At 48.6% G+C, this 12,553-nt stretch overlaps 5 protein-coding genes across 5 annotated transcripts; 3 read left to right on the forward strand and 2 right to left on the reverse strand.

Annotated features, from left to right (window-relative positions):
- Positions 1-297: 297 nt before the first annotated feature.
- Positions 298-2,416, forward strand: HD556DRAFT_1445466 (uncharacterized protein; the record flags this gene model as incomplete). The annotated part of the gene is made up of 4 exons (XM_041306933.1): positions 298-320; positions 387-553; positions 618-1,191; positions 1,258-2,416. The coding sequence occupies 4 exons, from the start codon at positions 298-300 to the stop codon at positions 2,414-2,416; spliced, it is 1,923 nt and encodes a 640-aa protein (XP_041158085.1).
- Positions 2,417-4,345: 1,929 nt separating this feature from the next.
- On the reverse strand, positions 4,346-4,627 carry HD556DRAFT_1241039 (uncharacterized protein; the record flags this gene model as incomplete). The annotated part of the gene is made up of 2 exons (XM_041298156.1): positions 4,346-4,536; positions 4,591-4,627. The coding sequence occupies 2 exons, from the start codon at positions 4,625-4,627 to the stop codon at positions 4,346-4,348; spliced, it is 228 nt and encodes a 75-aa protein (XP_041158086.1).
- A 1,802-nt stretch (positions 4,628-6,429) lies between these two features.
- Positions 6,430-7,321, forward strand: HD556DRAFT_1445468 (uncharacterized protein; the record flags this gene model as incomplete). Its single annotated transcript, XM_041306934.1, has 4 exons — positions 6,430-6,553; positions 6,604-6,721; positions 7,033-7,211; positions 7,269-7,321. 4 exons carry the CDS (start codon positions 6,430-6,432, stop codon positions 7,319-7,321), a joined length of 474 nt encoding a protein of 157 aa, XP_041158087.1.
- A 1,845-nt stretch (positions 7,322-9,166) lies between these two features.
- HD556DRAFT_1445469 (uncharacterized protein) lies at positions 9,167-9,502 on the reverse strand (the record flags this gene model as incomplete). Its single annotated transcript, XM_041306935.1, has 2 exons — positions 9,167-9,399; positions 9,442-9,502. 2 exons carry the CDS (start codon positions 9,500-9,502, stop codon positions 9,167-9,169), a joined length of 294 nt encoding a protein of 97 aa, XP_041158088.1.
- Positions 9,503-12,076: 2,574 nt separating this feature from the next.
- On the forward strand, positions 12,077-12,491 carry HD556DRAFT_1386769 (uncharacterized protein; the record flags this gene model as incomplete). The annotated part of the gene is made up of 1 exon (XM_041303424.1): positions 12,077-12,491. Exon 1 carries the CDS (start codon positions 12,127-12,129, stop codon positions 12,487-12,489), a length of 363 nt encoding a protein of 120 aa, XP_041158089.1. The 5' UTR covers positions 12,077-12,126.
- Positions 12,492-12,553: the final 62 nt, after the last annotated feature.

Genomic DNA, 12,553 nt, shown 5'->3' on the forward strand with positions numbered 1-12,553 from the left:
GTAATGATTAAATCAAAAGCTTATTCGATATATTCCAAGGTCAATGTTGGAAGTTCATTTTCTTGTTCGGACACGCACTATGCAATAAACACATGCAAACATGCAATGTGTCATTCAATAGAGGCTGGGGATTATCCAGAGAGGCGTCTGGTAAGACTCTGGGTATTCACTCATTCTATGAGCCTGAGATATTGAATGGTCCTCGACGTCTGATCAGCTGCTGACTTCAGCTTATGTTACAGAGTCTGCCCTCATTAATATCGAGGCTGGTCTCAACGCTCGTCCTTGTGCAAAATTATGGCTCCACACTCTACTGACAGGTAAGCTACTGGCTGCAAGTCGGCTACATGATACATTTCTGATGTCCAGGCGCTCCGGCGCATCAGTAGCATCGACGACTCGGATGACTCTGATATTCTAGATGATGGATTGCTGTCTAATGCGATAGACGAAAGCACTCCGTTTAATCTTGACGATGTTCCTCCGGCTGTGGAATCCGACGATCCTGTGTCACAGGAAGAGGTCTTTCACAGCATGTTCATTGCTCGTGAAGGTCAGGAGACAACTGGCCGTACTTGGGAACAGACTTCCGTTTGTACCCTGCCTCTGTCAGTCAGCCTTCAAGAAAATCTTTCGCAGGAAGGACAAGGCCACCGCAGCAAATTTATTACTGCGTCGCACGAACCTCCGCATCGATCCGCATCTAACATTTGCTCCTGATCACCCCATGTTGTTGTGGGACGCGTCGAAGCATTTCCTTGACTTTGTCCTCGTCGTATCGGGTGCGATCGGTTTGCATGCATTCCTCCCGAACACTATCTCCGACCACACGTTTTCTGTCTCTTTGGATTTCCGCCTCCAGAACAAACAGTTCAAGCCCAAGTTCGGTAAGCTCGGGTTTGATCCTATGGGTTCGATGATGGCAATCGGGACCGGCGGTTCTTGCGAGCTGTGGCTTGCATTTTGTCCCTTGACACACATCGAGGATCTTTCTATTGCCGATGAGACTCCTTTGCTAAACGCCATGAAGCATGGCGAGACTCGTCTGTCACCCCGTCACTATCGCATGGCGGTTATGTTTATTGCCTCGGCGTTGGCACAAATATCGTCGCTGCCTGTTCACGTCATGCATACATATGGAACCGACGAGGATTTTTCTCTCTGGAGAGTCAAGGAGGTCACTAACCTGTAGTAAGTCTTGAGTGCGACACATCCCTGCCACGATATCCAATAGCTGATGGACGGTTTTCCTTTCAGTGATCAACCGACCATCAACCTCCGTTTGGAGGACTTGAAGGCCCTCCACGCATACATCGTGTCGGATTGGGATGACTGGGTTCACAATGCACCAGCGTCTTGGAAGGACGACGGTTGGCTCCAATCCCGTGCACCTTTATCCATAGCCTGTAGGTATGGACAAAACCAAGCAATCGCGAGCTTAAACCCGACCGCTCGACGTGTGGAAGCGGCGAATTGGCAAGCGGAGCGTGAATATTCCAATATTCGTTACATGTCGATGGCTATCGCCACCGATCTTACGTGCGTGCCGTTTTTCCTTTACTATGAGCCGCTCTCTCACTTGACAACCACCACCGTCGCCGTCAGCTGTAAACCAGTGTCTCGATGGGAGAAAATCCCTGAGGATGAGTTGCTGGACGCCCACGACATCATATATGATTCGCCGAACTCTTCCATCCGGCAGCCGGTGAATTTGGACTTTCCTCCCCGTGATCCTGATACGCAGAAAGAAAACAACATCTACGACGAAGATGGTCGTCGAATTCCCCGCTTTGATGGTCTCTGCAGTCCTAACGTGAACCCTTGTGGCGTTCTTATCAACCTCGAGACTATCACCGAGTTGTTTTCTGCAATTATTGCGGAAGATGATGACTTGGCCTTTGATCCTGATGTCATCATGGACGATGAAAATCTTGGCATTCCTCGCGTCAGTGTTTATCCTCAGGCTTTCCTCAAGAAGTATGGTCATGTTCAATGCAACACCGTTTTACCCCATTTCGCTCCATTCATATCGAAAATTTGCAATGCCGTATCTCGCGACACAGTCGGTCAAGACGACTTGGATGATGAGGCTTTGGACGACGATCTCTTCAACGACTTTCCACATGGGTTGCCACCTGTACTCTTGGCTAGCGGCTGCCAGTTCTACAATGAGATCTCGCATCGCATCAGACCGTCCGCCGCCTTGCATGATGTTCAGCAAGGTCGCGTCACTTCCGCTCTCTCAGATGCTTACGCCACTACCCGCAACGCTCAGACTGCGCACAAGGTGAGACATTACATGAACGTGGAAGAGGGCAACAGGATTGTCACTGCATGGTACATGCGAGACAGCATCCACAATTTTGTTGGGACTCCGAGCACGGAGTATGCAAAATATGACCGTGTAGATATTTAGCAACTCCATGTATTGGGCCACATATATTGCTTGTCAATCTCGTTTGATATCATAGACGTACTGTATGGGTATAGACCCGGATGTATATATGAGACGGACCGGATGTTTATTCCCGGTTAATATACTTTGTATGCACCGGATGAGGCATCATTCCACCCACATCATATATTCACCCTATCCCCCGGCCCACTCGTCTCCGGTTAGTATACTCTGTATGCACCAGATACCCCCTCCATCCCACAACGCTCTTCCGGCTCATCTGTATCATCCATCTCACCTGCACCTCTATCACGCAGCGGACATCCGGCTCATCTGTATCATCCATCTCGCCTTCACCTCTCGCACACCGGACGCCCGGCTCATCTGTATCATCCATCTCACCTTCACCTCTGTCCCACAACGCTCTTCCGGCTCATCTGTATCATCCATACCGGCAAATATTTCCATTGTCCACCGGGTGGAATATCATGAGGCCCACCTGTCTCCATTTCACCCGGTACCCCCGGCCCACTCGTCTTCCATTATACCCCATACCCCCGGCTCACTCGTCTTCCATTATACCCCATACCCCTGGCTCACTTGTCTTCCATTGTGCTTCACATACCGGCCCACTCGTCTCCATTGCACCCTTACCCCTGGCCCACTTGTCTTCCATTATACCCCATACCCCCGGCCCACTCGTCTTCCATTGTGCTTCACATACCGGCCCACTCGTCTCCATTGCACCCTTACCCCCGGCCCACTCGTCTTCAATTGTACTTCTCATCCCAGCCCACCCGTCTCTATTGTACTTCGCATACCGGCCCACCCATCTCCATTGCACCCCATACCCCCAGCCCACTCGTCTTCAATTGTACTTCTCATCCCAGCCCACCCGTCTCTATTGTACTTTGCATACCGGCCCACCCGTCTCCATTGCACTTCATACCCCCGGCCCACTCGTCCCCATCATACCCATCTCCCTGGCCCACTCATTTACATTGCACACCATTCAGCCGGCCCACTCGTCTCTATAGCTCATTGCATTCACTACTATTTACATAGATATCCTATATAGTACATTCCTATACTACCATCTACACTATATACCACCGGCCCATCCGTTTGCAACAGGTACACACAACCCTGCAGCCCACTCGTCTACCATGGTACAATTGTTGCCATGGGCCCACATGGGCTGGCCCGCCTCTATTGCTACATTGTCACCCTCAGCTGTCCGTCTAATACGGGTGAATTCACTGAAGGGGCTCCCATACCATCTGGCATCAACCGATGAAGACCGTATTTGCTGATACTCAATAGCTCACTATTACTTGGCGAAGTTGAGCTTCCTGTCAGATTGGCACAGACAAGTTCTATCAATAAACAATATATATACATATAGATGCTGAGAAAAGCCCACCTGCGCTTGGAGACGCTCAGTTTCTTCTTCAAGTCGTTGAATCTGCAAAGACTGACACCATCAGTGAAGGAAGACCATATTTGAAAACAATAGCCCACCAGAGCTACCTGACGGAGCATTTCATACTGGAGCATCTCTGACACGTTCTGCCACTCCTGCTCATAAGCTGCAACTACAGCCTTGACACTCTCCTCTATCGTACTAGTATTGGTGTTGTGGGTGCGCCCCTGCAAGCGTCACCCCATCCAACTATATATAGGGACAAGCTCAGCTTAAGCAAACACATACTGCTTGTCGAGAACAAGGATGGACTGATCTCCTCAGACAACTCTGAAATGACAATGTGGTAGTAGGAAGTCGAACCTGAAACATCAAATTAAATCAACAGGACCATTTAGGGACAGATAAACTATTACACGGGCCACTTCTTTGTTTCATGGGCGGGGATATCAACGCTGCCAGCCTGACGACCACAACCCATAGCGAAGAAAGCATCGAGGGCAGAGAGCCCAAGACCCTGTTCAAGCTTAGGGATGGCATTGAATAGACACCGTTGATCTCGAAGGAGACGCTAACCTGGGGATCAAGTCGACACCTCGTTCTTTGAGGCTACTCCAGCTGGACTTTTTGACATCGGAAGCAGCCTTTATCAACTCCTCTGCGGAGAGGTTGCCAGTCCAGTTGACTTCAACAGCCTTTTTCACCTCACGGTTTGCACCTGTCAATCGGTATCAGATATTCATCTGGCTTATGATCAAGATAAACTATGCACCGATGCGGGGAAAACCAAGAACACTTAACAGGACCATTCTGAGTGAGTTATGGAGGTAGGAGGGAAGGAATGAAGGGACCATTGATTGAGTTGCGTGATTATGTGTTATAACTGATCTGAGGCGGTATCAGGAGATGGTCGATGGGTTGTCATCGCTGCAGGTGGATATCGCGGGAAGCTGAAAGCCTGTGAGTTTGAGATGGGGATTGTGCAAACAGATCAGAAGACCTGATATCACTGCAGACAGCGAGCTGCTTATGAGCGGGTATATAGATGGAGCTGGAAAACTCCAAATCGTATTCAAGACCGAGGTGGCAAACTTTGAGTCGTATTGGAGACCATCGATTACAAAAATCGGATGGGGGATAGGGGGGAAATTGGTCATGGCAAGGGGTAAATTACCCCTTGCCATAGCAAAGCTGCCACTGTGGATTGGTACATACTTTTAACAACTTCAGGCTGCGACTCTCTTCTGGGCTTTTGACATACTCAGTACTGGACTGTTTGCAGTCCCTATCGAGAATATCAAGGAACTTCGTTTCTCATCCGACGCTCGCTATTATCGCCAACAATTCCAACTCGCGCAGGATTATGAAGACAGATGGATTACCATCATCTACATTTTCAATGGCGCCTACAAAACCCTTCATTTGATCGCTTCAACTAGAAATGTATTCAGAAATGAAGATATCAGACATGCGATCTGGGAGAAGCAGTACTAGACGGCATCGGATGAGTCGAGCGACCAGAAGTTGCATTTTGATGAAGCGGAGAAGCCCTTCAGACGCCTAAATGTCAACACTTCGACAGAGGAGCTAAAGCGAATGTTTCAGGTGGAGCAAAATCATTTTTCCTCGCACAAAAAGCCCACAATTGCACAGCAAGCAGACATGAAGTGCCATTGTTTTCTTGACTTCTCTGACTTCCAGCGCTTCATCAAATTGCTCAAGGCCCGCCCAGATATCAAGAAACTATGCTGCAGCCACGACGGGTGATTTGATCTTAGTATCTTTGGGCATTTCGTGCGTCACACTCAGAAGGTATGTTCTTCGGTTTGATCTAGTTTTGCGAAACTGATTGTCATTTAGTTTACATTGTCCCACCCTGTGCTGTTAGAACTGTTCATGCATGGCATTACGAAACCAGATGTTCATCGGATGCCAGTCCGCCACCCTCTCCACCCTCGTCCAAGGACCCGCATCTCCGCCCGCATGATTGCTTGCTGCTCCATTGTCTACTTCTCCCAATCAGATACTGTGTTCTTACAGTCCCCTCACAGCTCTAATTGATGTATCAGCGACCTACATAGCTCACAAACTTTGCGCATCTTCTCAGTCTCTGGAATTGGTCATGTCACCTGATGGTCTTACCTCGTTTCTTTTGTCTTCCATCATTCATAGAGCAACAAGGCAAAGTGTGGCATGATATGATGCGCCCACTTTAGGAGTGTCTTATCTCTTCCTCGCACAATACATATCTTATCAGCCACCAACTCGTTGGTTCTAGTACGATCAAAGGCTACATCCGGGCTTTTCTGCACAGTTGCCATAGCGTCGAGAGTAAGTGCGATTTTGTCTAGAGTTTCTTTGACTCATTTCACCTATGTCTGTTACAGTTGATGTTTACGATGGCGACAGTGAGCCGATGACATATCATGGAAAGACAATCACTTGTAAAGTTCCAGTGAGAGAAGTATGCGAAGCCATCGCAAAGTACGCTTTCTGGAGCACTTGAAGGGGAAGGTGCTGTTTTATTTCTTCTTCATGTGTGGAGTCGTGTTCACAACATCACCACCTCTAGGCAAAGAGCCTCTGTGTCTCGGAGAACAAATCTCTTCATATGACAGAAGTCAGTGTCAACCCAGTGTCCTCTTCTACCGAAACATCCACAGACTCAGATGTTGTTCAAGACATCAGGGACAAACAGATCAAGCCAAGGGTCTTTGAAATGGATGCTATCAACGGTGAGATATGTGCAGCAAGTCTATCTTTTTGGGGCTCATGGATACGATAGAGGTCAAGGACAAATTGAGGAAGGCCCACAGTCTATTCGATCGTGTTCGCGGTGGACGTTTCCACAACATGTCTGGTGTAGCTGCTCTTGCTGTGCTGACCGTGGCCTCTTTAGCAACGTCAGCAAAGTTAAGATGTCAACCACTATTGCGAGCCTTCTTGTGTACACCATTGGTGTGAAGTGTCGAGGTATTAACAAGAAAGAGTACTACTCACCGGAACACACATTCTCTCTCTCAGAGAAGACAGCTAACAAAATGATAAAGTAAGGAATGGTGGATCTTATCAAGCACACTCGGACACATCTGGTTCAAACATATCCAAATGCAGCAACGATTGAAGTGCTGTTGAACCGACAATCAGAATATTGTTGTGAAAAGGCGAGTACTTTGAATCTTATTGGACACATATGTAACTCACAATCTACTAGGCTATTCTTTGGGAAATTACAGCAAAGACTTACTCGAGTCCCTGCCCAGCGGCGTCCCAAAACTTCTACACACGAAAAAGAAGACCTCTTCTCGCATCTTTCTGTGAATGTGACTGATAACGGCTTTGATATTCACGATGGCTTAAGCAGATACTTTGACGATGTCATTGGTTATGAAGGTGAGAAAGCCAGAATGGAGGTACCTGACACTGGTTGATCTACCACTGTTGTTACAGATTCAACTTCAGGTAAATCCTGGCCAGATGTTAAGACTGTGCACAAAGGGTAGGACTGATTCCGAGGGGCTTGGCTTCAGCTCGTGCGCTGCGCCCCTTACCCGAGTATGTGCCCTTAATTTTCAGAATGATGTCCGAAGGACGTCCGAAGCGCGGGAAAGTTCGGAAGGACTTTCCGGACGAGTGCAAGTAACTTCCGGACGAGTGCGGGAAAGTTCCGGAGGAACTTCCAGAAATTACGATGAGGTTTCGTCCTGATACGGATACGTGTAATGGCTACTTAGGACAAGTCCTAAGTAGAAGCAAACAGAGGAAAGGCTGCAAGGACAAAGTCCGAAGCAGAATAGGTCCGGAGGACCGCGGGAAAGTTTCGGACGAACGTTCGGAAACTTCGGAGGATCGGATGAGCGGATAAGTGGAGCTCTGGCCTAGGGAATTTCTCCCTAGGCCCGAGATGGATATTGACTAAGTCGATAGACTAGAACTGATGTGAGGACTTAGAGTGAGATCTAGTGCGAGGACTAATATGATATTCAGACTGAGGAACTACAGGACATATACAAGAGTTTATATACTAAGGAAATAACGGAAAGATCAGTAAGCAAGCGTCCGAGGCTATGTATGAAGCATAAGCAAAGTTATCAAGCGCGAGTCGGAAATGAAGCATAGGTTAACGGATCAGTAAGCGTACCGGTAGTAAGTATAACCGAGATACCGAGGACAAGGAATACCGAACAGAGGAATAGGCTGTGTTAACGTTATATGCACAGGAATGAATTAGGAAGCTTATTGTATATCGGATCGGATCGGATCGGATCGGACCGGACGTCCGGATGAGACGCGTGGATATATGGGATATGACATTAGGGTGATGGGACAAAGGATGACTGATGCAGGCTAGCTGAGGTATGGAGGTAAAGGGATGTGGATGTGCAGGGGTGCGGGGATCCGGATGGATAGAGGACTGGAGACATGGATAGGGTGTCCGAAGGTCCGGATGAGGCGTGGGAATATTGTTGGATGTAGGTCCGGAATACGGGATATGACACCAGATAGCTCAGCAATATATATTAAACAAGTCAATAGCAAGTACAATTCAACAGAGAGACCCTCACAACCATACAAATCGCAAGCTTTTGTCAAGTTTGGCGAGACTATATATAGGGCCGGTTCCTTGATACCACAGATCCAGTCAAGAGGGCTAGGCCAAAGGAAGCACAGGCGGAATTGAACACGCGATGCGAACGTATGCGCTTGCTGACACAGGATGAGGTAAAGCCCCCATGTGTATGTTTGTGAATTAACCGCGTAGAGCACCTCAGCACGCACCTTTCCCTACATCGCTTAAAAACACCCTTGATTTCTTGTCAAAGCAAGAAACACTTATTCTCCTGGATGTTGATGAAGAGCTCGTCGCGAATATCAGCAGCGAACAGGATATCATTGAGGCTGAGATTGTCGAACTCAAGATTTGGAGAACATTTAGAAAGATGATACCTCGGTTGCATATGAGCTGACCTCCATCTTCATACATCGCGGCTCATCATTGTCATTTGGAAACCACTTCTTCTATGCCCGACATGTACCGGAACAACCTAATAACTGGTTCAAGTACAATGACTGCCAGGCTACGGAGGTGTCAAAAACTGAGGTCTTGGCTGATACTGCAGCCTGGGTCTACTGTGATGCTGTAAGTATGTCATTTATACGTTTTAGCACTCTGCTTGCTAATACTTTTCAGTCTCGGACTGACGTCATACCATCCTTGTTGACATAAGATCGGCTTTCCCTCTCCCTGTAGTCGCTGGGTTGTTTGACCTGTACGGGGTTGTAGTCATGCGTTTAACCCAGTGTACTGTTAAGAGAAATGATCTCAAGATATGTAATGAGCACCAGTGCTATCCAACGCAAGCCGAAATACTAAGAGAACCGAAGTGAAGGCGAACCCATTGATTGCTTTTGACAAACACGTTAAATTGACCACCCTCATCTCCCACTGCACTCCCCACTACGGGGTCTCCCACAGTAGCTGCTGCGGCCTTGTCCATACCTGATGGGACTTCGGTAATAGTTTCAGCTGTGCTTGATGCAGCCCCAAGCAGGTCTCCTAGGGCGCCTCCATTATCTCTCACTGTACCATCAGTGGTGCATCCTGCTCTACTTTCTGATGTACCTTCTACAGCTTCTGCTACAACACCTGACATCGAGCCCGTACATGCAGCGAGCCCAAACATGGCAGATCCCCTAAATGCCGAGCATGTGCATGAATGCCGCAGGACAAGCCGTTAATGTGCCTGGTTGGCTTCGATCTCGATGATGATTCTCTGCTTACTAATCTACGCAATTGGTGGTAAACACTACCGCTGGCATCATGGCAGCATGTCTCAGTTGAACGAACAACCTTGTTCTCGCAATTTCAAATTGTCTAGCCTTAATCAAATGAGTCGTAGTGTTTGTCATTGCCTTAGGAAATACATTGATTCTATCCCATGGCACGAATCCAGGAGTAGCAACCGTATCACAAAACACTCCGAGACTCGTGTTTCCCCTCTGACCTTGCAAATGACCGGCCATGTTCGCCTTTGACTGACCATCAGTTTGTCTACACTTCATTAGCACAAATTCTTCTGCTAATCCTAGTTGCAGTGATCCCTATTCTCAGCGTTTAGTGCAATCATGCCAGCGTCTATCGTGCCGAACAGCCCTCAACAATGTGGAATTACACGTGCAGCATGACCTGGGCCTAAACCCTCAACCTCTTCTTTCCCTCTCAGCTGAACTTTATCCATAGTCCCCATATCTCTACCCCACGTCTTCCACTCCCACCCATCCCGCCCACCACGCATATCATCCTCGATCCTCATCATTTTGCTTCATCGCACTATCATGTCTGTTAGCTCAGAAAACCGATGCATCAGACTTGATGGTGAGTCGCTCCATATCATCTCCGTATCCGTTTTCTAATCCTCATGCTCTATCTACAGTCGTCAGCGGAAGTAATCTTCAAGTCCCCTCCTGGCGCATACCTGCAGGTGTTTACGTATCAATCAATGTTGACTCTCAGAGGCGCTGGAAATCGGCAATCGGCGTCTTATCATCCGACAGATCTGTATTGTGGGGGGATACTGTGACTCTGTAAGTCCTTGTTAACTTCCAGGTACGATTCGAGAACTGACCTTCAGTTTAGATAATCAGATGCCTCACCTGAATTGTTTGTGGAGATCTGGGCGTCCTATGAGGCCGATCGAATGTTAGGCAGTGGAGAGGTCATCAGTAAACTTCATAAGTCGTGGGATGAGCTACTCAATCATGGAGATGAACCTTTTGGTGAGTGATTTGCTCGTCATTCATGCACGTATACTAACATCTCTTAGATCTATCCTTCCCACCTGTGCGCGGCGTCCACCCATCCCTCACGCTGAAGGCTGCCGTTGTACAGGCTTGCGACGATCAGGATGGCGCACTGTCTGATGTGAGTGACGCTGGCTTCAGCTGCTAGCTTTTCTGATGGAGGGCCATCTGCAGTCCCTCGTAGACTGCAAGATTACTCGACTCACAGATGCAGGCCACGCGCAATTTGCCGAATACATTGCAAGCGGGACGGTCTCTCACCTGAACGCTGCTGTAGAGCACTTTCAGTTTGTTTTGGACCAGTGTCCAGCCAGCCATCCTGACCATGCAGCAGCTCTCACCAACCTCGCGTCGGCCCGCCTTCTAGGCTACATCCGAAATCATCTGCAAGACATAGATACCACCATTTCCCTCTTCCGCGACGCCCTTGCATTGCGTCCGCAGCACCATCCCGATCGTCCCTTCTCTCTCTATATTCTCTCCCGAGCGCTGAATTGGCGCCACAGCAAGAAAAGTACTGCTGCCGACATCCGCGAAGCCGCCCAACTCTATCATGAGCTACTGCCTCTCTGTCCAGAGGGCACCTACCTTCGTAGCATTGCGTCAGGGACTGGTGCCGATCATATGATCGGTGAATGCAACAATATTCCAACAGACGCATCTGATGAAGGCATCTGCCTTCGACGAGTCGTCCTCGAGCTCTGTCCTGTGGGTCATCAACGCCGTCCAAGAGCACTTGACGAGCTTTCAAATGCTCTCGAATCACGGTTTGTACAAAGCGGCAACATTGATGATTTAGACGAATGCATACAATTTCGTCGTGAAGCCGTGTCTCTGTGCCCCGAGGGACATACTGGCTGTGATGGCTACTTGAATAACTTGGCTGTTTGACTCGGTGTCTATCGCTTCAATCACCAAGGCAATCCTAATGACCTCGATGAGGCCATCTCTTTGCACGAAGAAACGCTGCGCCTGCGCCCTGTTGGGTATGAATTTCGTGATGTCTCATTGGACACCCTAGGGGGCGCTCTTGTCACCCGTTTCAACAAACGCGGTGCCAGAGATGACATCACCCGAGCTATCAGCCTCCGTTGCGAGGCACTGATGTTGCACCCATATGGGCATCCAACTCGTGACATCACACTTTACAACCTTGCCACCGCGCTCAAGATCAGATATGTCAAGTTGGATGTCAGCGAGGATCTTAACGAGGCCATTGATCTGTATCGTGAATCCCTTCGCATAATGCGACTTGACCATCCAGAGCGCCATAGAACTCTTTTCAATTTGAGCTCGGCGCTTCGCTCTCGTTTCACGGATACTCGAAAGAATGAAGATGTCGAGGAGGCCATTGTTCTCTCCCAAAGCGACAGCCAACCGTACTACTATTTCCGGAGATGCAGCCACACGGGCAGGTGCACTTGAAGCTTTGGGATTGAACACCTGGGTGCACCTTGCTTGCCATGGCAAGCAGGACCCTGTGCAGCCTTACCACTCCCATTTCGTCATGAGAGACGAACATCTGACGCTGCTTGATATCATGGACAAAGGGTTTCCTCATGCCGAGTTCGCATTCTTATCCACTTGTCATACCGCGGTCGGGGATAAAGAGACACCCGACGAAGTCATTCACCTCGCAGCTGGTCTCCAGTTTTCAAGGTTCAAGAGCGTTGTTGGCACGCTGTGGGAGGTTGACAATTTCGTCGCAAAACACATCGTTGAGGCTTTCTACAAATATATGTTCCACCCGAAGGAGGAAGGTGTCATGGACTGCACGAAGGCGGCCTGGGCACTCAACTGTGCTACACACGCAGTGAAGACGAAAGTGCCGCTTGAGCAGAGGATGGTTTTCGTTCATATCGGTGTGTAGTTCTATCATGTCGGATTGCTTTCATCTGTCAGTACATCTTTATTTTGCTCTGGATTCTTTTATT

Source organism: Suillus plorans, assembly GCF_016647745.1.
Source record: "Suillus plorans strain S12 chromosome Unknown HD556scaffold_44, whole genome shotgun sequence".
Taxonomy (NCBI): domain Eukaryota; kingdom Fungi; phylum Basidiomycota; class Agaricomycetes; order Boletales; family Suillaceae; genus Suillus; species Suillus plorans.